General features: G+C 47.6%; 2 protein-coding genes across 3 annotated transcripts in view; one reads left to right on the top strand and one right to left on the bottom strand.

Annotated features, from left to right (window-relative positions):
- The window catches only part of LOC119383400 (uncharacterized), a 132,914-nt gene that overhangs the window by 87,714 nt on the left and 19,888 nt on the right, over positions 1-25,312 (bottom strand). The window lies entirely within an intron of this gene.
- On the top strand, positions 9,217-23,940 carry LOC119381749 (uncharacterized). The gene is made up of 2 exons (XM_037649515.1): positions 9,217-10,594; positions 23,855-23,940. Exons 1-2 carry the CDS (start codon positions 9,217-9,219, stop codon positions 23,938-23,940), a joined length of 1,464 nt encoding a protein of 487 aa, XP_037505443.1.

Genomic DNA, 25,312 nt, shown 5'->3' with positions numbered 1-25,312 from the left:
TTCCCTCAACTCACTTGAAGTAAACCAGCGTGTGAACTGCTACTACTACTCCTATGGCAACTTTGTTGTTCTTCAAAGATGTCTCATTTTCTCACTTTCAGTTCTGAAAATCAGATAGTGGAGGAGGGAGAAGGCGTCGGGAGCACACGTGTATTTTTCATAGGTGATCAAAATACTTAAGCCCCTACCACGCCCTACCGAGCATAGGCGTGCTCTGAATGCAGTCGTTTAATTCTGCATGGAGACCTAACATATTCTCTTGAACACTGATCTTCAGGCAAGCTTTACCGCACAGTCATGCTATTCCCAATGTACGTTATCTGTCTTGCTTGCTACGGCTTCCTCGAAATACCGTTTTTGTGGTCTTTTATATCTCTGCTAGCATCTTCTATCGTCGAAGAGTACTCCGTGCCTGCATGATTTATGCGGATACGTGTTCAAACTGGCGTCCCGCTCATTTCCGGGTGTATAGATTTACCCCGCTGTTTCTCTTGTCATTTGTTGCAAACGCTTTCACGTGGCCATATGTGTTTTCATGGAGCGTGCCTTTTGTAAACAATTCGCATCGCTGTAGTGACCGCTTAAAACTTATATTTGCGATACATGTGCCCGGTGATACATGTTAGGCAGCTACAGATTATAAGCGACGCATTGAAAAAAAAATCACAGCATATCCACGGAGTGAATGATGATGAGTGGGCGAAGCTGCGGAGGTTCATCGGTAAACCGTGAATCTTCCGTGAATTCTGCCCAACCGACGTGAGATCGGGCGCGTTTATACTAAAGGTTCGATGAGTTATGACGACTTGCAGCTCACTTTAATTTTACATGTACGCTGTGAATTTTCATTGTTTAGAAAACCATTGCTTTAGAAAAATCTGGCGTCTTTCGTTAAGCAGCTGGCGTCTTTTCGTTTTGCTTTAGAAACATCTGGCGTTCTTTCGTTTTGCTTTTACAAAACATCTGGCGTCTTTCGTTGGTTTATTTCATCAATCAACGGCGTTTTGAACAAAATTTTATTGTTTAATCACGCACAGGAGAAATCTCACCAGGCACTACCTTGGAGGTAAACAATGGCTGCTAATGGGAATGAGAGACAGAAGAAGTCGGCTTTTAGCTAACACTTACACTTCTACTTCTACTAACGTTTCCTACTGGAACATGCCAATGGCTGCTAATGGGGAATGAGAGACAGAAGAATTCGGCTTTTAGTTAACGCGCACGCTGCGAATTTTTTATTGTTCAACAACGCACAGGAAAAATCTCCCACCGGCACCACCTTGGAGGTCAAAGCGTAAGACTTTTTACGGAATACGACTACTACTACTGCTACTACTACGACGACGACTACGAGGGACGAACGGGTGCCGCCTTAAGGAGCTTCGCCCCTAAAAATTACACCATCTCCCGCTAAAGGGGAACATGAGGCGATGCGAAGCCGTAGCACTTGCACGATCGCGTTCCGTTGGTGATCGTTGGGCATGCTACCGACCTCGCGTCGTGGAACGCGAAGAGGGACGCTACGCGCGTCGTATCTTCCATCTAGCCTGGCCGTTAATTCTCACAGGGCGAGCAGGGAACGCGGTCGACAGGCGGGCGAGAGGGGGGCAGCGTAGGAGAGGAGAGAGAAGGGGAGGGGACGCGCATGCGCTCGAGCTCACCGCGGCGTTGCGCAGGAGAGAATTTCGGCATGTCTAGCCCGCGTTTCAGAGGAAGAGTGGAAAGGGGGAGGGGAGAGGGGTATGGGAGAGGGGGAAGAGAGAGGGAAATAGGAGAGGGAAAGTGTAGAGGGGAAGAGGAGAGGGGTAATGGGAGAGGGGGAGGGAGAGGGAAAGTGGAGAGGGAGGGGAGAGGGTGAGTGGAGAGGAGGTGTGTGGAGAGGGTATGCGCATGCGCAGTAAGGGTGGTCACGCCGCACACCACCACCACCGGATTGAGCTCCGCCTTAAGATACTTCGCATCTAAAGGTCGCAGCATATTAACACCGAATATTACTCTTCTACAACTTCTTAATACACGATGAAAAGGAACAAAATTGCAACAAAAATTATCATTTATGTACGCAAGGTTAACCGCATCGTCAGTGCAGATCAAACCACGCTTACAAAAATCGCAGTGGAGCGAGGAACGAATTCGCCTTGACGCCAGAAGACAATGCATTCATCGCTGAGGCGAAGTCACAGCTTGTTGCGGCTAAACAGCTGCTTCCAGAATCTTGACGGAACCGCGAGCGAATAGACTGAGGTCTCGAAAAAACCTTTACACAAACAGACAACAGGCGAAAGAAAAGACGGGTGCGCGCACAGCACACTGTACATCTCTATACACTTCGTTCGATGATTGTCTTCCAGAGTGTTGTTTCGTGCAGACCTTACGCCCCTAACTCATCTAAGCACTGCGATTCTCAAAGAGCTTCAGCGTTTTGTTAGGAGGCGCAACAGCTGTCATTCGCCGCACCAATTTCATTTTTTTTTCAACGTCCTAATTACCGAAACAGTGGAGAGATCGCCGAGTTTGGCGCGTCGACGAATCCTAACAAAGGATTTCTCTAGGCTCGTTACGTTTACTTTTTTTTTTCGGAGACGTCATAGGTTAGAGCCTGTTCTTTCGTGGCAACGAAAAGGCACCTACGGGCAACCCCGACGCCACGTGGCGTGAAACTTAAGCGTCGGCGGTAACGGTGGTAGAAACATCAATTTTTTGCACTAAAGCCTGTTATACCACGTTGCTTTCTTTGTTAAAGAGAGGGTAGTGTTGCCGGAGCTGTAGTGAAAGCTCTTCCCGAAGTACCCGGTGTGGCAGCCGCACATAGACGCGCTTCGCTTAATTGTCTTAGAGCTTCTCGCAGTTTCAAGCCCTGCGGGGAAAGCAGCCCATCACGTACGGTTCGCGCAGCATGGCGTTTTAATAAGGCCTGCTCGCTGCATCCCATTAACGGGGGAAGGGCCCTGCTCGCCAACGCAAGGAACAATATACTTTTTGGCCTCGCTAACGGACCCGAAGCACCCCTAGGTAACCGTGTTGCGCCCCGCCGTCCCGCGGTTTAACCACCGAGCGCGTTTCTTAACGCCCGCAATCTCTTTTTATTTAGCTATCTTTCTTTCCATTGCCCGCAGTGCTACCATGAGTCAATCTGTTGCTCTCTGATTGCCCCGTGAGCCGCGGGGAACAAGTACCCGTACTACCGCGCCTTCAGGGGTATTAAAGAAGGGGAACAAAAAAGGAGTGAGGTGAAGAATGAGGTATCGGGTTGGCTACCGGCGAAGGTGTACGTGAGTAAAGTCCCGGGAAAAAAAACGGCTGCTGGGCTTGTCAGGTGGCCTTAGACGCCAACAGGCGCCGCCGCACTACCTACTGCGAAACAAATTACTCTTCCCGAATGGCCGGAGAGTAGAGTAAGCCGAAGGCGAAGCTATATAGAGCGGCGAACCATTAGCACGCACTGAGCGCAATGAAACGTGCATCGCTATTAGCGAAACCGAACGGCGAGGTCAGGCTCTTGAACCGCGACTTTTTTTTTTTTCTCTCATCTTCTTCTCCACTGAGATGCCGATCACGCCCGTTTGTCTTCGCAGTTGGAGGTATCCTTAGGAGCGAGTCTCTCTTCCCCGTATTACCTTTTCTGCATTCTCGCGAGTGTCGGGGGCACCGTTTTCGAGTGCCTCGCTTCTACGCGTCCTTGCGTTTCTTTTCCTTAGGGCGCTTGTGTTTCCCGAGGCTTGTACGGCGGGATTGATTGCACGCGCGTCCGACCGTGGTGGCGGCCTACCGACGCGTTTGTTGCGTGGTTCGGGACGCTTCCGCAGGAAGGGAAAGCATGATTGTGCGAAGCGAAGACGGGGAAGAAAAGGACGACGCTCGTGCTCTCCAGTGCTGGGCATCTTGTTTTTGTTTGGTTTTGGTTTTTTTTTTTTCGCGTTCGAGAGGAGATCCACTTCACGTGGCCGCCAGGCGCGAAGGCAATACCGGCTAAGCCGACAAGCGCGACACCTATTATTGCCAGTGGGAGTCTTTCCTATAGCCGAAGCCGGAACGAAAGATGTTTTCCTTTTTACTATCGTGTTGCCGTTCTTGTATCTTCCATGCTCTCTTTCTTTTTTTTTCTTCTTCTTCTTCAGAGCACGTTTTCCTCTGCGGTAAACAAACACGATCAAAGAAACCCGGAAACGAAAATCCGGTCTTGCCACCTACCTGCCAAGCTGTTTGTTGCGCGAAGATCAAGGTTTTTCTAAGCCGGGTGGATAGATTTGGCGGTTCCTTGCGTAAGGCCTGTTTACGAGAGTCAAAAGAATAATTGCCAGTGTGAAGGACGTCGCTCAACTCCAAAACAGATGGACCTTTCTCATTAGGAAGACCACTAGCTTCCAAGACGAGCGTTTGTTTCCGTAAGAGTATGTGCTGCCTGCTCCTTATTATATGACGCGATGGGAAAACGGATTGGCCCCAGTTTTCGTAGTCTCAACCATATAAGTACAACATGTAACGAAGCCACGAAAGGCACGAGGTAGGCTATTTTTAGCTTTTCGGTCAGTATAAATGATAAGAAGGAAGTGAAAGTAAACGAAGAACAAATTGCCACCGCTGGAATCTGAGCGTATAACTTCACTCCAAGAAAAATAAAAGTTACCTGTTACTTCACCCGGTGAGTCGTGACTTGTCACATACGTAACTATTTTTAAGTATGCATGTAAACTCTATTTTAGATGTCACTACACTATCGTTGGAGAGTTGTGGGAGGCGCGACTCCCCGAAAGAGAGTTAAAGTGTACCTCTAAAGAGAGTTATTTATGCGGCGAATAAGGGCTGACAAAAAAGAGTCACAAGTAACCGTTCTTTTTTTTGTTTTTTTCTTGAAATGAAGTTTCCATGCCCTGAGATACACAGAAACTTGTCGACATTATTTTCGTGTGGCAACTCAACACGCAAACCATCCTCTATACCGAGCTGTTCAGGAGAGAACCGCCGCAGGGATACATGAAAATACAGTAAGATGCAAAAACTCACTGCCCACGCAAGAGTACTGCTCTCCACGCGCATCTCATCCCCCATGGCGGCTCTCAATCCCGAAATTGTAACTTCAATTCCGGGATTAGCTCGTAAGAGTGAAGTGCCCATAATTGCGGTTAAACAATCAACCTTATCACATCTCTACACTAAATATGTAGACCATATTCACGTCTACACCGATAGACCATGTTGGAATCAAAGTTCACCGTCGGCATTCTTTATACCTGCATACAAAGAGAAAAAAAGCTTTTAAGCTCAGCTACTTTACAACGTCCACAACGGCAGAACTTTATGCAATACTCTGTGCTTTGCGTTTCATATGTTGACAGCCAGGTCCTCTTCGCTGGGTAGTTATCAGTGACTGACAAGCCTCATTAGTCTCTTTAAAAGGAATCAGCTTAGGAAACAAAGGTAGCGTGCTGACATACGAAATACAGAAGACATACCCCATAGCGAGATATCTAAACCACAGCATAATGTTCCAGTGGGTTCCAAGTCACTGTGAAATCATAGGAAACGACACAGATGATCGCATGGCACATGCAGCACATCAGGAGAATAATTTATCGCTACTACATCTACCGATGAGTGATGCGCGATGTATACTGAATAAGCTGCGCTGTCGATTGTCCAAGGAAAGTTGGTTCGCAAATGGTGCACAGAACTCTCAGTTGTGTAGCATTGATCCAGGCGTAGAATTTAATATTCCGATAAAGGTTAGCCGATCTGTAGAAGCAGTCATTCATAGGTTTCCGCTCGGCACGGCCTATACAAAGACCTTCCTGTACAGAATAAGAAAATCTGACAGTGCTACATGCTCACTTGGAGAGCTGAAGAAGACATAGAGCACCTTCTTCTACACTGTAAAGATTATGATGCTCCTCGAAAGACACTTTCACAAAAGCTAAATTGTTTAGATAAACGGCCCCCATCAATAGCAAAATCTTGGGCCCATGGCCAAGAGGAAGTTCTCAAAACATCGCTGCGCGCGCAGTAGTGCAATTTTTAGAGGTATCAGAAATGTCACAAAAGTACTAAATTTGATAAAAATTATATTCGCGTTATTGTTAACCGGTATCCTTGCATACAATATTCTTGTATATTTTGTTTTAGCAGAGAATTCTTTGTGAAAACCTCATTGTTGCAGTTACGCTGCGGCATTTAAGAGGCAATTCCAAAGTGACATGATCGGCTATGACAACATTTTAGTGAACTGTGACGTTTTGTGCGAAGATTTCAATCTTGTGAATACCTGTGTTTTGCCAACTTTTGTGTTGAGTGGACAGAATATTCTATTGAAGAACTTGGGCTAAGTGGGCGAGTGCTGTACCATGTGCTTTTTATAGCCTTGTGTTTTACTTTCTACTTCGCGACGACAACCATTGCGCAATAGAAGAGAGTAGCCGGTACCACGCATTGGCACCAACCTCTCCTTATATACATTTAATTAAAAAAAAAAGTTGTACGTTCAGATTACAGCGGTGGCAATTTGTTCTTCGTTGACTTTCATTTACGGCAGCAAGCCGGACAAGACGACGCATGTTGCGGCTAAAAACACGCATGCTGCTCGAATGACCATACGCTAAACTCAAACGGGACCTTCCGTAACTTTCTATACCTTTCATGAAAGTCGTGTGCCCTACTGTACCTTTCATTAAACTTAAGTGTCACCTATGCGTCGTGTGCTACACGGCTTCTCCGCTCATCCACCTGCGCAGAGTAGAATGGCTCATGACTTTTTTTATTTTTCTGTCTGCGGTCATACATATGGAACTTTGCATGTTTCTGCACTACGTCGGTGTGGCACAACCGGCAACACATTTATTAGCGCTTTCTTTTTACATACATGCGCGAGCACGTAGGCACTATCAGAGTATAGATTGCCGCTTCTCGGCGGTCGCGTGTAACGCACCGTGACAAGCAAAGCGCTAAATGCGGGCAAGCCGACGTAAAAGATTTATCGCTGTGCCAAACGACGCTCCATCGCAAGGGTAGAATGGTAGGGTGAAAGAAAGAGTTAACGGAGGTTAGCATCGAGCCACCTGCCGTGTCACACCTGAACGCCCAAATGCCCGGTAACCTTCGAGTAAGTTAATAGGGAGTCGCAAGCGGGAGTCTTAGGGTCCGGCCAGCCGTCGTATCTCTCTGAGGAGAGCGTTGGCGCTTTCACTCGGCGCTTCGGAGCCCACCGCAAGCTTCCAGAAGGCCAACGAGTCATCGGTGTGGTAGTTACCGCTCGAAGTGTGCGCAAGGCGACGTATTAAACCTTCCGGGGCGCCTCGAAGCATATAGAAACTGCCCACGCGAGCACGTTTAGATCAATTTATTCCTTTTCTTTTCTTTTCTTTTCTTTTCTTTTCTGAGGGACATGGCACTGACACAGACAGGTTACAAGAACCCGTGATCTGATTATGAAGCACGCGGTAGTCGGGGACCGCGGATTAACTTTGACCAACAGGGGTTAGGTGAATGCATTAATGATACGAAAGTCGGGCCCAGAGGACAGCGTGAGAACGCATTATTCCAACAAGTTACTCATAGAGAAAACGCGAAAGAAAATAAAAGGCAGGGAGGTAACTGCAGGCTGTGCATGACTTGCGACCCTACAATAAGGAACTGAAAGGTACTCGAGCAAAAATAAATGGAAAGGGAAAAGGAAAGCGAGAACAAGTGATGCGCGAGCACACATAACAGCGTCCATCGCGTAAGCACAGGCGATCACATGCCTAATAGGTCTTCAAAAAGTGCAGTGGTGCTCACATGGTCCCTTGCTCAGATAACGGTCGAGACCATGGTTCCAGTATAGACCAGATTATTTCTACTCTCGCACCCACGTTTAGAGCAAGCATATTAATCTTGACCCCAGCTATCATCAGTCGGCGCGGCCAGCGCTAGGTGCTGCGGGCTTGATTACGCCATAACCGTTGGCGAGCCAGCACTCGAGGCCAGCATGCGATAAGGACAGGCCGGGCATTATCGTGGTCGTCCGTTCCATGCGATCAGCAGCCCCCCAGCAAAGATGGCTGCCGCCTGCAAGCGATGGAAATTCTGGTCTATATTTTGCTTCCTGCTGCTCAGCATTATGGGGAATAACAAAAAACAAAATTCGATTATAGCCTCAGGCATAAAGAGAAACAAGGTCAAATACAGCGTTAACGCGTTCCTGTTAAAGAAATCAAGCTTTGGAAACTGAAGAGAGGTAGATTTCCGGAAAAGTGTGGTCCAGTCAAAGCTAATGAAAAAGATATTTTTGTTGGTTCTCTCTTTGCTTTCCCTATTATATATGTCCGTGTTCGTGCATGCTAAAGCTTCCTTTATGCTGCATTAGTCGTTTGTTTAAATACAACTCTATCTTCAGACAGGTGGCATGGTGTAGTAAAAAGGTGTTATAAGAAGCGAAAACGAAAGTGAAGAAGACGACGGAGTGCGCGCGAGAGAGGCCAACGTGAAGCGCGTGAGCTTCAGAACGGCGACGAGAGAGCGTGCGTGGCTAGAGATCGAGGAAGAAGCAGCTCGTTCGATCCGCGAGCTGGGGCCCATCAGACCAGCCGGGACGAGCCTGGCGTTTCCTGTGGCGAACGGGTGTCCCAGGCGAGGCCTTGCGGCGTGTTCCTGCGGTGGACGTGCGAGCGGGCCAGGCCAAGCTACTGATGGTGTGTCCGAGACCAGCCAGCTACCGAGTCGGCACATGGTGCTGAGGCTTCTGGGGTCCGGCACTACCGACTTCTGAGGGCGTGGTCCTCGCGCCACGTATTCCGGTCCGGCACTACCGTATGCTGAGTGGACTCGGTGCTACTCCGGGTACATCGTGGTCCGGTGCGATCTTGAGCGAGCAGCTCGGGATCTGGGTCCGACACGTCGACGGCTTGTCGTGCATCTCCTGCTGCGAGCGTGCGTCAGCTACGCGGTCATCGGTGCCGTGAGTGACGCCTACGGAACAATAGACTCCGTACTAGGCAGAACGCGCAGATACTCGCGTAGGCGTATAGGACTGTAGGGATTGAGGCTTTAGGGAAGAGTACTTGTGTATATTAGTGTCCAGCAAGTGTATGCTATGTATTTGTCTTTTGATGAGTGTTGTGTATAAATGTTTTCTTGTCCTTGACTCTGTCTGTGTCTGAGGGCCCACGAACCCATCATCACAATTTGGCGAGCCTGCCAGGATGGCTTATTAAAATCTGAAGCCATTATTCAGATACAGCCTGTGTCATGGAGAAGGAAAGATTTATTGCACTTGGCCGAGAGCTAGGGTTCGAGAATGCTGAGCTGATAGAGTGGGTAGAACGAGAGTGCGCTCAAGCTCGCGATGAACGCGCTAAAGAACGCGAGGTCGCAAAAGAAAATGCAGAGAGACAACAAAAGCTACTAGAGCAGCAGCAGAAAGTGCACGAACAGGAGCTGAAGATCCTAGAGCTGAAGCTTCGACTTCAGGAGAGTACAGGGAGGCTACAGTCAGCTGAAACTGATGAGCAAGGAGGATCTGGCACGAGCACCAGAGGGATAACGGAGGTCTGCAGTCCTCATAAGCTGATACCGCCCTTCAATGAAACACGGGACGACCTCGACGCGTACCTGCAGCGGTTTGAACGGGTTGCAACATATCAAGGGTGGCCGCGTGAAAAGTGGGCTCTTTCGCTTAGCCTATGTATGGCAGGAGAAGCACTAACCGTCATAGGCCGGTTAGATCCAACAGCCGCGCTGAATTATGATCAGCTAAGAGCAGCGCTTCTCCAGAGGTTCCGCTATACTGCCGAAGGCTACCGAGAAAAATTCCGTAAATCCAAGCCCGAAGAGAACGAGACTGGTCTGCAGTATGCTGCAAGACTTTCCGGCTACTTTGACCGTTGGCTGGAGATGGGCAAAACGGAGACAAGCTTTGCTAGCTTGAGAGAACTTATGATTTCTGAGCAATTCATGAAGGGTTGTTCTCCAGCACTCAGGATCTTTCTCAAGGAAAGAAGTTGCAAGACACTGAGTTCGCTGTGCGAGACTGCAGACAACTTCATGGAAGCGCAGGCGCTCACAAACTTAGGAAAAGAACGTATTCCCAAGGAACCAGGACCGTCGGGGCCGAAGTCAGAATCTGCGAAGAAGATGGAGAAGCCCGCAAGTCGCTGTTTCCTGCGTGACAAGGCAGGCCATCGCGCAGCTGACTGCTGGTCCCGCACGAAAGGAAATGCTTCCAGCCGATGTGAAGTATGCCAGAAAAGTGGTCACAGCAGTGACAGATGCCCCAGTAGGAAATTTGGCAAAGACCAGGCATCATGTATGCTGTCGGAGAAACGTGAAGCTTTGACACCTGAACAGCAGGGGAGGGGCTACGTTGTTCTCCAAGACGGCGAAACCATACCCATCGTCAACGCCACATTAAGTCGACGATATGAGACCGTTGGAGTCACCGACATGCCTATTGTGAAGGGGTTCCTAGAGAACAGACCAGTGCATGTACTTCGAGACACTGGTTACAACACGGTCGTCGTGCGGCAATCCTTGGTTCCGAAGGAGAAGTTCACGGGAACAACGAGCCCAGTGTACTTACTGGACCGCACTGTGCGATACCTCCCAGAGGCAAAAGTCTTTTTGCAATGTACATTGTTTACTGGGGAGGTACTCGTTAAGTGTATGACTGACCCATTATATGACGTCATTTTGGGAAATATCAAGGGCGCAGCGCTGCCGGATACGTTACCTCCAAATAAGTCAGCACCACATGGCCATGTGGAAACAAGGCATGCACCGTGCACAGACTCTAGCAAAGGAAATGCTGTCACTGGTGCGCAGAATGTATCTGGCGATTTGCCCGCATCCCAACCAAGATCGAATGCAAAGGAAGCCTATGAACGCTCACGTGAAGACATGGAAAAACGGCCCCAACCTGAAGAAGTCCTCGTGGGAAAGCAGGAGAACGAGGAAGCATACTTCCTTACCTGTGATGACGCTGCCTGCTTTAGAAGTGGAAGTGAGGCGCTTAAAAAATACCAGGCGGATGACGAAACTTTACGAAATTGTTTCGTGGCGGTTGGGAAGAAAATCGTGTCGAACGATCGGGAAACGGTGTTTTTCATTCGGCACGGAACCTTATTCCGTAAGCACAAGTTGCCAGATGGGACTGAATTGGAGCAACTTGTTGTACCCCGACAGTTGCGTGAGGTGGTGATGAAACTAGCCCACGAAAGCATTTTAGCGGGCCATCAAGGTATCACGAAGACAGTGCGCAGGGTCACTGGAGACTTCTACTGGCCGGGTGTCCAATCCGACACAAAACGCTTCGTGCAATCTTGCGACATCTGTCAACGGACGGTGCCACGTCACCTGTGGGGACGCGCTCCCTTGGGCACCACGCCTATCATCGCGACACCGTTTACGAGAGTTGGCATCGATATTATCGGTCCATTGTCACCAACATCTGAAAAGGGCAATCGCTACGTACTGACAATGATAGATTTTGCAACGCGATACCCCGATGCGGTAGCACTTCCCTCCATTGAATCGAGGCAGGTTGCAGAGGGTCTCATGGAAATGTTCTCCCACGTCGGCATACCAAGAGAGATCGTCAGTGATCGCGGCACATCTTTCATGTCAGCAGTCATGAAGGAGTTCAGTCGACTGCTTTCGTTCAAACAGCTGGCCACTACGCCATACCATCCAATGGCTAATCGTCTGATTGAGCGCTTTAATGGCACATTAAAACGCATGATAGGGCGCATGTGTCAAGAGCGTCCGAAAAGCTGGGACCGCTACCTTGAACCGTTACTGTTCGCTTACAGAGAGCTTCCTCAGTGTGATACTGGGTTCTCTCCATTTGAACTATTATATGGCAGATATGTACGCGGGCCTATGGCGGTTCTCAAACAGCTGTGGACAAACGGTCGCCTTGATGAAGAGACCAAGACGACATACACGCATATGTTGGAGCTTCGGCGACGTTTAGAAAGCACCTGTGCACTTGCACACGAAGAATTGGAGAAGACGAAGGCGCTTCAGAAAAGATACGGAAACAAGAAAGAGAGAAAGCGTGAGCTTCTTCCAGGTGACCAGGTGCTGGTATTTTTACCTGCCGATACCAACAAGATGGTACTCTCCTGGAAAGGTCCCTTTCCAGTTATCGGAAGATGCGGCAAACGCAATTACCTTGTCAACCTTGGCGATAAAATCACGCTCTTTCATATAAACATGTTGAAGAAATATGAAGAGCGCAAGCCACTACGCCAAGAAATGACCGCACGGTCTACCACGCGAAGCCGCGTATACTATAATCGGAGAAGAACGCCTCACAGGAGTGGCTCCAATTCACCATTATGTTTCTGTATGACCGGCCGTTCGCTCTGCGCTGCGACCGGCAAACACATACGTGAATTCAGTCAGTGAAGCACCTAAATGAGGGAGTTCTACGGTGGGGTTTGCTTCTCATGCAATATGACCTTCACGTAGAAATACACTCTTGGTAGACGATGTGGACCCTGACTATATGAGTCGTGCAGGTTTTACTGAGCAGTGACCTATTGCCGTTGTACACACTCTTTTGTCATGTTATCATAGCGCAATTGTTCTTTCTGTATCTGTCGATATTTAAAGCGTTTGAACTTGTGTGTTATGTTCGGGAACTGTATGTTACGTGTGTACAACGTACTGAAAGTTGGGGGGAATGTAGTAAGTAGGTGTTATTAAGAAGCGAAAACGAAAGTGAAGAAGACGACGGAGTGCGCGCGAGAGAGGCCAACGTGAAGCGCGTGAGCTTCAGAACGGCGACGAGAGAGCGTGCGTGGCTAGAGATCGAGGAAGAAGCAGCTCGTTCGATCCGCGAGCTGGGGCCCATCAGACCAGCCGGGACGAGCCTGGCGTTTCCTGAGGCGAACGGGTGTCCCAGGCGAGGCCTTGCGGCGTGTTCCTGCGGTGGACGTGCGAGCGGGCCAGGCCAAGCTACTGATGGTGTGTCCGAGACCAGCCAGCTACCGAGTCGGCACATGGTGCTGAGGCTTCTGGGTGTCCGCACTACCGACTTCTGAGGGCGTGGTCCTCGCGCCACGTATTCCGGTCCGGCACTACTGTATATTGAGTGGACTCGGTGCTACTCCGGGTACATCGTGGTCCGGTGCGGTCTTGAGCGAGCAGCTCGGGATCTGGGTCCGACACGTCGACGGCTCGTCGTGCATCTCCTGCTGCGAGCGTGCGTCAGCTACGCGGTCATCGGTGCCGTGAGTGACGCCTACGGAACAATAGACTCCGTACTAGGCAGAACGCGCAGATACTCGCGTAGGCGTATAGGACTGTAGGGATTTAGGCTTAGGGAAGAGTACTTGTGTATATTAGTGTCCAGCAAGTGTATGCTATGTATTTGTCTTTTGATGAGTGTTGTGTATAAATGTTTTCTTGTCCTTGACTCTGTCTGTGTCTGGGGGCCCACGAACCCATCATCACACTGACATCACACTGGATTAACTGACAACCCAACTTAACATGATGTCTATTCTGTCACACGCTCGCAAGTTACGCATAACTTAACTTATTGGTCTAGAAGTTATGGTGCTCGCCTGCAGACCCGAAGGTCGCGGGATCGAATCCCGGCCGTGGCGGCCGCATTTCGATGGAGGCGAAATGCTTGAGGTCCGTGTACTTAGATTTAGGTGCGCGTTAAAGAACACCAGATGGTCAAAATTTCCGGAGCCCTCCACTACGGCATCCCTCAATCATATCGTGATTTTGGGACGTAAAACCCTAAGAATTATTGTTATAGCTTATCGCAGGGTGCGCCTGTTGGCATCCTCATATTCCGTGGAATCCTTTTTCTTTTTTTTCTTTTTTTTTGTGTACCACTCCAGCAGACTGCACGTTTGGTAGACCTCAAACACAGTGAGATTTCGTTTTCGTTTTTTTTTTTTTCCTTACAGGCGGTCCTCGACAAGTAAGCCGGGTAACGCCAACAACTGGCTGACGTCAACAAGACATCGTTATCTCTTATGCAGTGTCTTCAAGACACTCTGGTCTGCCGGTCAAGCTCACGCTCTAAGAGCGAGATGAAGTGTATTGCGCACGCTGGGGCAGTCGTAGATTCAGCAGAAGAGCGACTGGCTCAGTGGCGAAGTAAGATCGCGGTTAGGGCGAAACCGGTACGTACTCCAGCAAGACTTTATCAACTGGTTCAAAGTAGTCAACTAACTTCCAGGACGTAAAGTCCTAACGGTGGCTGCGAAAACCTCAAACAAGCGGCAGAAGATAATTCGCTACTTGCTGATTATCCGACTCTGGGGATTTAATTTTCTCTAACTGATTTTTTTATTTTCTCGTAAGTGATTTGCCGCTCGCGAAACAATGTCGTTCATTCACACTAATTATCTTCATTCGAGGTAGGAAAGCTCCACGCTCTGCCGTGCAAACTTCTCTAAATGTCAAAGCCTCAGCTCTATTTGAATTGGCAACGCCATCGCAATGCCTCCACGGAATTTCAGCGGTGGATTTTTTTTTTCGGTTTTCTAGACATGCTCATAATTGTACGCTACTAGAGAACAGCGCTACACGATTACTCGCTTCGTTTGAAGACTTGTCACGTTCTGGTTAGCGATTCACGACTACCTCTCTTCTTCTTTTTTTCTCACTCATAACGTAAGAATACTAATAACACAGGTGAGTTTGTACGTCCGTTCGAAGAATTCTCGACTTCAGCGCCGAGATATAACGCCGACAATTAACGCCTTCCTTGCCATCAAACCAACAAAAACTTTCGCGCCCAATTCGCACCTTCATTTGCATGCTCAGCCGGTAACGCGCACGAGCGCTCAATTCCGTGGGAAGGCGCGCTAAACGCTCAATAAGCTCGCCAGCACCGCGTGCGTCGAACCTGCGCGATATTTCGCAAAACGAGCGCGAAGTATGCAGCAGTCTAAATGCTGCGCGGGGCGGTCCCCGATGACGACGCACAACAAGAACGACCGTGCGTTATGCATTCGAGTAAAGAAAGGACATAAAAAAAGAAAACGAGAGATTGAATGCCCTAAGGCAGGTGCAAACGTTTCTGCTGCGACAGGGAAGAAAAATAGACGCCCCGCCGCCATCCCAGCGCGACAGTACACCGGCCGGCCGCAGCGGAATTACTCGCGCAGCCACGTAACACAATCATAATCCCCTTCAGAAAGACATGATTAGTGGAAGGGAATTCCTTCGCTTTACTCCAACTACTTTCTTTCTTCGATGTTTCTTTCTTTCTCAGCGCTGGTCACATTTCTCCCTTTTGTAACTTCATTTCTCCTAGCTGTAACGCGCGCCGACGTAAGGATTTGAAAGACGAAGCGCAAATGAGATTGTGTTCCGACGTTCGCTGCCAAGGCAGCTCGAGGGCTCGGTTCACTGCATGTGCGTTCGGGCTAGCGTGTGCGTTAGGAAAAGAGAGAAAGAGAGGAGGTTGAGGAAGGAGAGGAGGCCTTTGACAGGCGGCCGATTGCGTTTATAGGACTAAACGACCGCAGTGCTGTGTGCAGGGAACAGCTAATGACAAACCCTGCATCGAGTTCCTGCCGTGTCGGGCCTTTCATTTTGTGCATTATTGATACCAGCGGTGAAAGAGAACTGCAGACAAAAAAAAAGATAAAGATAACTGCCACAAAGACATGGACAACACGGTTCCCGCGCGCTCCAATCCACGCGCCTATGAGCGTGAGCCGCCCTCAGTGTGACCTCTTTCTGCGTCAGGTGGTCACGAGGACGCGAAGGGATCTGCAGAACGCGTGACCCGTTCTGCAGACTGCGCATAAGACAAAAATGAATAGGAAAGGAAGACGAAGCACGCTGTGATTTTGTCGCGTATATATACTCTAAAGACAGACGTTTGGTCATTGTCCATCGCCAGGGAGGCGCAACGGAGGCCGGACGTCCATCTTTGCCGGACACCCGCAGTGACACGTGAGGTTTTCTGTCACAGGATGGGGAAAACTAAGAGCGCACGTGTATAGGAAGCAGCAGGCGATCCACTGGAACACCGCTTACCATGATGGCGTCGTCCTTTTGTTGTGCTGCGCGAGAAGCAACGGCGCGGGTTTGTTGGCTTACGAAAGCACGGTGAGACAAAGGAAACGTGCACTTGACAGAAATGGGACGGCGGGAGCTAGGCGGCCCTGATATTCAAGTTGCGTGACGGATGACGGGTTTTTTGTTTGTTTTTTTTTAGAATCCCGAGATCGGCTTAACCTGTTTACTGTCACTGACAGAATACTCGAATGTGTAGTAGTCGACAGCAACAGTGCTTAGATATATATATAGTAGGGTCGTTGTATGACCGTTTGTTCAATTGGAAAACGCGATGTGTTGCATGATTTTTGTTGTTGTTGTTGTTGATGATAATGTCGTGTCGTGTGATGATGCTGTCGCGTTGTTGTCGTTATTGATGATGGGCGTTCAACTACGAGGGCTTTGTTTCAGTAAAAAAGGGTCTAGCCACTACGGACATAATTTATGCACTGCACGTGTTTCTGGACCAACGTCGCATTAAGCATTGATTGATTGATTGATTGATTGATTGATTGATTGATTGATTGATTGATTGATTGATTGATTGATTGATTGATTGATTGATTGATTGATTGATTGATTGATTGATTGAAACCTTTACTGAAGATGGTGAACTGTGGCCTAAATGGTGGCAGGGTATCAGGTGAAGAAGAGGATGTCTGGCTCAATGAAGCATAGCAGTGTCAAGAGAGCCTACTTATAATACGTGCACGCCTGCGCCACGCGCATGCTCGCTTCCTGCACAGTCTACTCAGAAACCATAACCTGTCAGGCGCCTTGCTCATGCGTCTTTGTGGTATTCCGTAAAATAATAACGAGCGAGTATACAGGTCAAATTCTTCGCTTCAACGCATACATTTTCGGCCTATCCTTCGCCTAAGCAGTTTCCAGAAAAGGCTTATGAGATCTTGTTTTCGTTCTTTCTTCAGAATATATTAAGTATCGACAAGCCCATCTATACATTGACATTGCACTCGACAATAATTCAGCGCAGAACTGGAAGCGACAGCCGCCGTGTGTCTATTATGCAAGCGTGTGGGCTCCAGCACTGCTCGCCATTACGCATCAGAGCGTCATCGGCTTAGACTCGAGCGCAGACCTAAACCCCATTGCACGCCCCGCAGGGCTCTGGCGCCGTGTCAGTGCACAGCGCCGTGTCAAGCCAAGTCGCGCGGCTTGTGCCTACGGTCCCCCCCTTGGGACAATGTCGAGCGCAGAACATTCGTGGCTGCGTATGCCGGATAGAACATTCTACGCTCCCACGAGTCTGTCAGACGTTTCTTTTTTTTTACTTGTCGTATTCATTCCCACTGCGAAATATTTCCGTTCCCTTGGTTCATCTTAACTAGCGAAGATGAGCCAGACGTGGTTCTGTCAATACTTATCAGACTCGGTGTCAAGACAGCGAAGAGGATTTCAGTTCGGCACCTAAAGACGTTTGAACAGACTCCTTCAGTTTTCTTTTCTCTTTTCGTTCATAAAGTTCAATTTTGTATTAGCCGAAGCCGCGAAGAAGTTTCAGCTTTCGCAATATCCTTTATCCTCACTGATGAAACTTCCAGCGAACACTCAACGTCGTCCTACCGCGTTTAGGCGGCCTTCTAGAGAAATGCTAAGAACATGGACTGTTTTATTTTGCTGTCGAATCAGCGTGAGCTTTTTGTCATGAAAGACCTCATATTAACCGTTGGTTTTGTTTTCTGTTGTTATGGCATTGGGCCACATATTCTGCGCATGCAATCGCGAGCAAAAGACTAAAGACCCACTGGTGCCATATATATATATATATATATATATATATATATATATATAGTATGAGAGGTGGCACTTCAAGAAACTCATTATTACGTCGACGTTTCGGTCAGAGCCTGACCTTTCTATATATATATATATATATATATATATATATATATATATATATATATATATATATATATATATATATTGAAGAAGCTTTTCCAATGTGTCACTTTGCAACGCGCTTGACAAATTGGACAGCCGAACTCTTTCAGAAGAAAGAATCCTGCGCCACCGACAGGACTTTACGTCTCAGAAGAAGGCTGTGCAGGCGCTAATGCGCTTTCTGCGTTCAACCGGGCTATCAGAACGGCTGTGATAGGACATCCTGCATGTATGTGCATGTGTGCATGTTTTGTTTTGTTTTTATTTTATCTCCCTCTCTCTCTGCCCTCTTTCCGACCCCTATATCCCCACCCCTGTGCAGGGTAGCAAACCGGTCGCTCGCACCAGGTTAACCTCCCTGCCTCTTCCTTTTCATCTATTTCTCTCTCTTTCCAATGGGCCAAACGTACTTGAGAAGAGAAGAGACACAACTAAGCGGTTGTCTTAATTTTATTTGCCAACGGTTTCGACCGGAGGACCGGTCTTCGTCAGGGCTTATGAGCAAATACTCATAAGCCCTGACGAAGACCGGTCCTCCGGTCGAAACCGTTGGCAAATAAAATTAAGACAATCGCTTAGTTGTGTCTCTTCTCTCTCTCTCTCTCTCTCTCTCTCTCTCTCTCTCTCTCTCTCTCTCTCTATATATATATATATATATATATATATAATATATATATATATATATATATATATATATATATATATATATATATATATATATATATATATATATATTATAGCGACAATAATAATAAATGATTCCTCTGCAAGCTGGACCGTTCCAATTGAAAATAATCTGCTGCGCTTACGCGCGCCTGTTCGACCAATGCAATGAATTGAGACAAATCAAGGCTACACGGATATTCTTTGAGACGCAAGTTGGTTCTCTGCTGGTGAAGCCGTTGTCATCAACCCCTTGCTGACGACTTTATAGATGTACTTGTATATGAAACAGATTGTTCCAGGAAAAATGCGCGCCGTCGTGTTCATTTATCATGAATACTTGGAAATAAACGCTGTATAAATGTAATAATACTAACTGCTGGGGTTTGACGTCCCAAAACCACGATAGGATTATGAGGGAGGCCCTGGTGGAGGGCTTCGGAAATTCTGACTACCTGTGGCTCTTTAACGTGCATCTAAATCTAAGTATATAGGGATCTCTAGCCAGGCCTGTAGCCAGGAATTTTTTCGGAGGGGGGGTGGGGGGGGGAGGGCCCACTTGCTGAAAGCCTTGACTATTTGAGAAAAACGCCTATTTTCATGATTTATTTTCGATAAAACACCATGTGTCACGAAAATTCGGGGGGGGGGGGGCTGCCCCCCCCCCTTCTGGCTACGGGCCTGTCTCTAGCGTTTCGCCTCTATCGGAACATGGCCGCCGCGGCCGTGATTCGAAGCCGCGACCTTCGGGTCAGCGGTCGAGCGCCATAACCGCTAGACCGCCACGGCGGGTGCTCTGTGTAATTGTGACATACAAAGTATAGCACTGTATCGTGTTTTGTCTATTTCACCTTCGCCTACATCGCGCATGAGAAAAAGAACTGCGACTTTTGTCGCAAGATTTTCATTTACATTTCCGTTTATTCTGCGGGAGGGGAAAGGTAACTCTTCATGTAGCTCGCACCGTTTATGAAGCGCAATTTCGAACGGTCTTTCATGCAAACCTATGAATTCCGATATTCTGGCTCGAATGTTATTCGCGTTGCACAATAAACAGAGAACGTGCTTGCATAGAAAGTGCCTTCAGCCAAAAAATTTCTTTTTCTTGTCGTACTTTTTTTTATTCAAAGAAGAGGAACGCAGTGGAAGAGGAGAGGATCATTACACAGTAAGTTTCAAGACAGAACCCGTCCACCGCGGAAAATTAGGTCGTTTGTTCCAACTGCTTGCCTTGTGGGCTAAAGTAAATTACCGCAAGGCAAGCGCTTTCTAGCGGACCGTACAACTAATGTATAGACGCATCAAACTGAAAGCGGAGAAAATAAAAATAAAAAATGTAGGGTGGAGACACGGGGAGCTTAAAGAGAGCAAGCCAGGTGGAAGAAAATTACATGTTCATCGGGGCGAACTTCTGCATCGAGGGCGCATGCTGGGTACTACATTAGTTCGAAACCAGCATATACAAAGCAGAGTTCAAACAGGGGACCCCAACTGTTCAGCGGGCCCCGATAGAAGTAGCTGGTGGTACTATGCAAAAGCATAATGCAGTAGCGTGCTATGCCAAAATCGATTACACAACGCAACGGAATATGGCCGCGCCTTTCGCTTATTCGCGAAATCGCCGAAGCTCCCAAATTGATTTACCGGTCACGCCCCAGAAATGAGCGACGCAACAGGTTTTCGCCGTCTCGCAGCTGGCCTCGACCGAATAGTTTACGTCATCGAATGTTTACTTTATTTCTGTACCCACTACGAATATGAGCGAGCTTGTGCCTAATGAAGACTCCGTCGCTAGGGAAAGAAATAATGTCAGAAAACGCAGAATGTTCCTTTATTGACGCGCTCTTTTTTTCCTTCCTAATAGACCGAAGCTATTCTTTGTTACGAAACGTCATTTTCGGTTATTACGTTTCTCTACTGCAGTCAGAACGCGAATCGTAGCAAAGTTAACTCTTTCGCCAAGAGCTCCGCTATGCAGTCGATGTGGCGCTGCACGTGACCAAAGCGAGGCAGGTCACGCTTTCTGCTTACCCTCACTCTCTCTTTGCGCTGACGTAATCAAAACTTGCGTAATGCCGAACAAATACCTACAGGCATTTACACAATGAATGAGCATAATTGCAAATAGGAGGAGGCAGCATTCGTAATGTTCTGCGAAAGAGGAAAGTTGAAGATGAAACTCCCGTTAAAAAGATAACAGGACAAAAAGTACGTGGCGAGAGAGAAAGAGAGAGGAGGAACAGGAGGGGGTAAACTTTTATTCTGAGCATGCGCAGTGTGCGCCCTGATTGGGCGGCCTTCTTATTGCAGGTAGCCGCGGGTAATGGTCATCTCTCTAGCCCGTCCTCTCAGGCTGCGCTGATTCTTCGGCTCTGGGCCTGGTAGCTTGGCCACCCACTGTTCTTCATTGATTGTTTATATACGCATCGTCATATCATATCGTATGGTATGGTATGGTACGGTATGGTATGGTATGGTATGGTATGGTATGGTATGGTATGGCATGGTATGGTATGGTATGACGTGGCCTGGTACGGCATCGCATGGTATGGTATGGTATGGTATGGTATGGTATGGTATGGTATGGTATGGTATGGTATGGAGTGGTATGACGTGGCCTGGTATGGCATCGCATGGTATGGTATGGTATGGTATGGTATGGTATGGTATGGTATGGTATGGCATGGTATGGTATGGTATGGCATGGTACGGTATGGTATAGGGTGCCTGGAACATGACAACACGTATTCACGGCATCCTAATGCACCGAATTTCGCCGAGTGAGCACGCCAACAGAGCGAAACAACTTTTTTTTCTGACCATAAGCTTGTTCTGTTGCCAACAAATATTGAAATGACGCCGTTTGCGCTTGTGCCACGAACTCAGATTTCAGAGTCCAAGTGAGTGGGATCCCACGGCGCCTTTATTGGGCTTTTTTTTTTTTTGTAAAATAACACACGGCTAAGTCTGCTACGTCATGGGCCAAGAATTTCAACTCATAAAGTTCTTGCGACAAAGAATGAGAAAAAAACATCTTTTTTTTTAATTATAGAAATTTACATTCCACTTTTGAGAGAAAACCCCGGAAATGCCAAGTCGGATTAGCATCCTGCAACAGAGCGAACAACCTTCGGTCAACAAAGGCGCCTCCCATGAAAGCGGTATGGCCGAAGCAACCGATCTAGATTTGTCGCTTAGGTAAATTGCGGAAAAAACTCTTTAAATGCAAAGCGGCTGCAATCTGCATCTCGACAAGCCATGGCTCTTTGTCGACAACCTGCGCATGTCGCTAAGCTGCTTGGGAGAAAACTTGAGAAACTCTATCAGGTCAATTTTGTGCTTCCTTTGTGGGAAATGCTAAGGAATGATAACTTATCGAACGTGTTTACTAACACAAGCAACTTCAAAGGAAAGTTAACGTGATTGATATAAATGTACACGCGTTTCCCGCAGGAAATTGGAGAATATTCTTGCACGATTACTTCCCGAGTGAAAAAAAAAAAGATTAGCGCAACCAAACGGTGTTTTAACAAAAACAAAATCACACAAAGGGTCTCCAAATAAAGACATCGCATTGCCATTGGTTGGGCACCGGCGCTAGAAGAACGCCTCCAGGCAGAAACGACAATGCGACGAAAAAGCCGCATAGAGACACACTAGAGCAAAAAAAATAGTAAGTACCCCATAAAAACCAGCGATGATGATAACGAAAATCGTGATGACGGTGACGAAACAATTGCGTCATGAAGACGTCGGCGGTGTAACGATGGCTGACATGTCGAGGACATATCGAAAAATTCTGGCCGGCGGTGAACTAAGCTTCCCGTGCTGTCGACTCCTTTCGTACGAAAATAAACCAGACAGCCAACGTAATGATTAAAGCTGCTATGTAGACGCAGTGACTGGATTCAACTTCATCAACGTTCGAGCGTTATAAAACCACGTCATACGATGATCAAGCGGCGTACTGGAGTTCGTAAAGTTACCCGGTAGTATAAGTAAAAGGCTGTTCATTTCTCCTTCTCTCTAGAGTAGGTTAAAATACCGATTGTTCCAATCCTGGTTAACCTCGTCGTCTCTCTCGTTTGCATCTCTGTATGTGGATATTCTGCCCGCAGCTATGCAAAAGGGTGGTGAATTCAATTTAACGCCATGCTGGAAGCATGTTTGTTTAAGAAGATGCAAGAATGTTCGTATGTCGATGAGTTGATGCACGTTAAAAAACCCCAGGACGTACAACTCTATCCGGGGCCCTCTACTTCAAGTTCGTTAGCATCAGTGTTTTCTCATGTATCAAGCGCTGTTACAAACTCTTTCAGTTGGAGGAGGACAAAGAACTGGCTGGGCTCTACATTTACCAACCATTAGAAGGTGGTAGATCAAAAGTTGTCGTTTAATACGAATATAAAACAAACGAACATTAAGTTATCGTCCCGAACTAACGTTCGTATAGTGGAGAATATGCATACAACACAGTAAGCATTTTCATCGCTCTAGCGCGAAGCTAGAGCTAGACCTCGAGTGGTTGACGCCAAAAGTAAAGATTGCTAGTGTGCAGCCTCTTGAGATGTCCTTTAATATTAGTACTTGAAATTTACCGGCAGCGCAACCACACACACGGACAGAGAGAAGAAGCGAAACGGAAACACAGCGCTGACACAGTACTTGACAAGTCGCTACGTTTCTAGACCAGCCATTTAGTGAAGCCGGCCTCAAGTCCTCCTTATATGCAAAAGGCGGGCCTTCGAGGGAACTCTTACGTTCAGGACGCGGAGAAATCTACGCCCCTACGTGAGATGTTTTATTAGTGTCGTAAATTTGCAACCATAACAACATCCACTGGCTTCTGTGGCTCACCTGAGCAGCTTGACTGACGCTACGGTTGAACCGAGAAGGAAGGGGAAAGAAAGGAAGGCCCGAAGGTTAACCACACGCGCGTCCCGTTTGCTACCCTACACTTTTTTAATCAGGTCCCGCTTAAAGTGCTAGATATAGCCAGGAAACCGAGCATTTTTCGTCTGGTTTCCTGGATATAGTGAGCATTTAACCAGGAGCTGATTAAGAGTGTACTCTGTGGAAATGGTATTAAGGGAATAACCCGCCTACAATTGATCACTTTGAAATGCCCGTGTCGCTTTATTGGCCTGCGACGCGTAGGGCCACAGTCTGAGGATCTTTTCCTCTGAAAACGGGCTATGCTTTAAACTACCGCCACTCTCTTGTAAGGGGCTAAACTATAGCGATTTACCGCCCTCGGAGGTTCTCTCGTATATTGGTGTTACAGGTTCGTTCAAGGAAAAGCGTAAATTACACAGTTGTGATTTGAGACTGCAGCAGCAGCAGCAGCAGCAGCAGCAGTGTTTTGACTAAAACGTTCGAGACCGTTTGCCGTCCTGTCGACTGAGACATAAGTTTCTACCAGTAAAAAAAAACAGAAGACAGTGCATCAAATTTCATTTAAGAGCACTTCTCCAGAAAACAAACGCGCAACTTAAAACTTCGCACTCCGCAAATTGAATTGCGCTCCCGAGTCAACACCAGAATCAATACGAATCTGTGGAGAACAACTGAAGCGTGGAAACCGTAACACATGACGCGGTGGCCATGCACCAGTAGTCGACTGTCCTTCGCGGTCCGTAAACAAGCTGCTTTTGATTTCCCACTCAGTCCCGTGACTGACCCTTCATTTTCATGCAGCCTGCCGCGCATCGCAGACTCTGCCGACTCGTGGTCATCAAAAGAAGCTCGTGGTCGTGATAAAAGGTTCTGAGCCGGCCCAAACCATACTCCTAGTAGAATATGGTTTCCATCTTGTGGACAACGAGAACTGGGCTTGTCGATAAATCACAACGTGCGGCGACACGTACATACAGACGTATGTACATGATAAAGGAAAGCACGAAAGCGGAAAGCTTTGCTAAGATAGCAGGCAGCGTTTCTTCCCACAGCTGTACTTCCACAACCGAAGTCTGCCAACATGAATAAGGACCGTGTATACCACCGTCGTAGTCGCTGGTGCTGTCGTCGTTATTGAATAGTCGCTCACATATGAAATGGTAAGCTACGTTGGAGCTGACTATCCGGACACATAGTTAAAAAGACTCTACCATGCCTATACGAACCACTTTAAGCACAACATTAAGCATTCAGACCCTCCTACGTGCACCGCATGTAACACTCCGGAACATTTAAAACACGTCCTGAGTGACTGTTTTCGTTACGACGCAGAACGACAAAATCTGGTGGCAACGCTTCCTTTGAAACGGAACTTGACCTTGGAGCTGCGACACCTTCTCGGCCAGTGGCAAAGCAGCGTTTGTACGATACGCAACATAAAAACGCTGTTGGTGGTTTTGAGAACTATACTCACCTTAAAGAAATTTCATGAACAACTCTTTTGTGTATATACGTGTGTTCGTGACTGCACGTATTATTTGTGTGTGTACTTCATAAATGCATATACCATAGTCATCACCCGACATCTGCAGTAGCAAGCCAGGCGATAAACCAGGCTAACGTCTCTGGAAATGCCATTAAAGATTGCGTTCTATATATATCAATTACCCATTTTCCCATAAATTACATGCGCAAATTATAAGTACGGACTCGCAACGTCTACGTTGTCCTACTCCCCTGCCTTCGCCCATACTAAAGAAACAATATCTACAAAAATCATCAACGTACTCTTGAAAGTTTGGTCACCGGATGGCAGAACAGCTGCAGTTCACGACCTCTACGGCAC

The sequence above is a fragment of the Rhipicephalus sanguineus genome, chromosome 2 (assembly GCF_013339695.2).
Source record: "Rhipicephalus sanguineus isolate Rsan-2018 chromosome 2, BIME_Rsan_1.4, whole genome shotgun sequence".
Classification (NCBI taxonomy): domain Eukaryota; kingdom Metazoa; phylum Arthropoda; class Arachnida; order Ixodida; family Ixodidae; genus Rhipicephalus; species Rhipicephalus sanguineus.
The sequence above is the reverse complement of the archived record's forward strand: the minus strand, read 5'-3'. Positions and strand labels throughout refer to the sequence as shown.

Excerpts from the sequence above, each read along its gene's own strand:
- LOC119381749 (XM_037649515.1), top strand. The coding sequence starts at position 9,217 with ATGGAGAAGGAAAGATTTATTGCACTTGGCCGAGAGCTAGGGTTCGAG. Across the intron at positions 10,595-23,854 it reads GGCAAAAGTCTTTTTGCAAT|GTTCGTTCAAGGAAAAGCGT; the intron begins GTACATTGTTTA and ends TTGGTGTTACAG.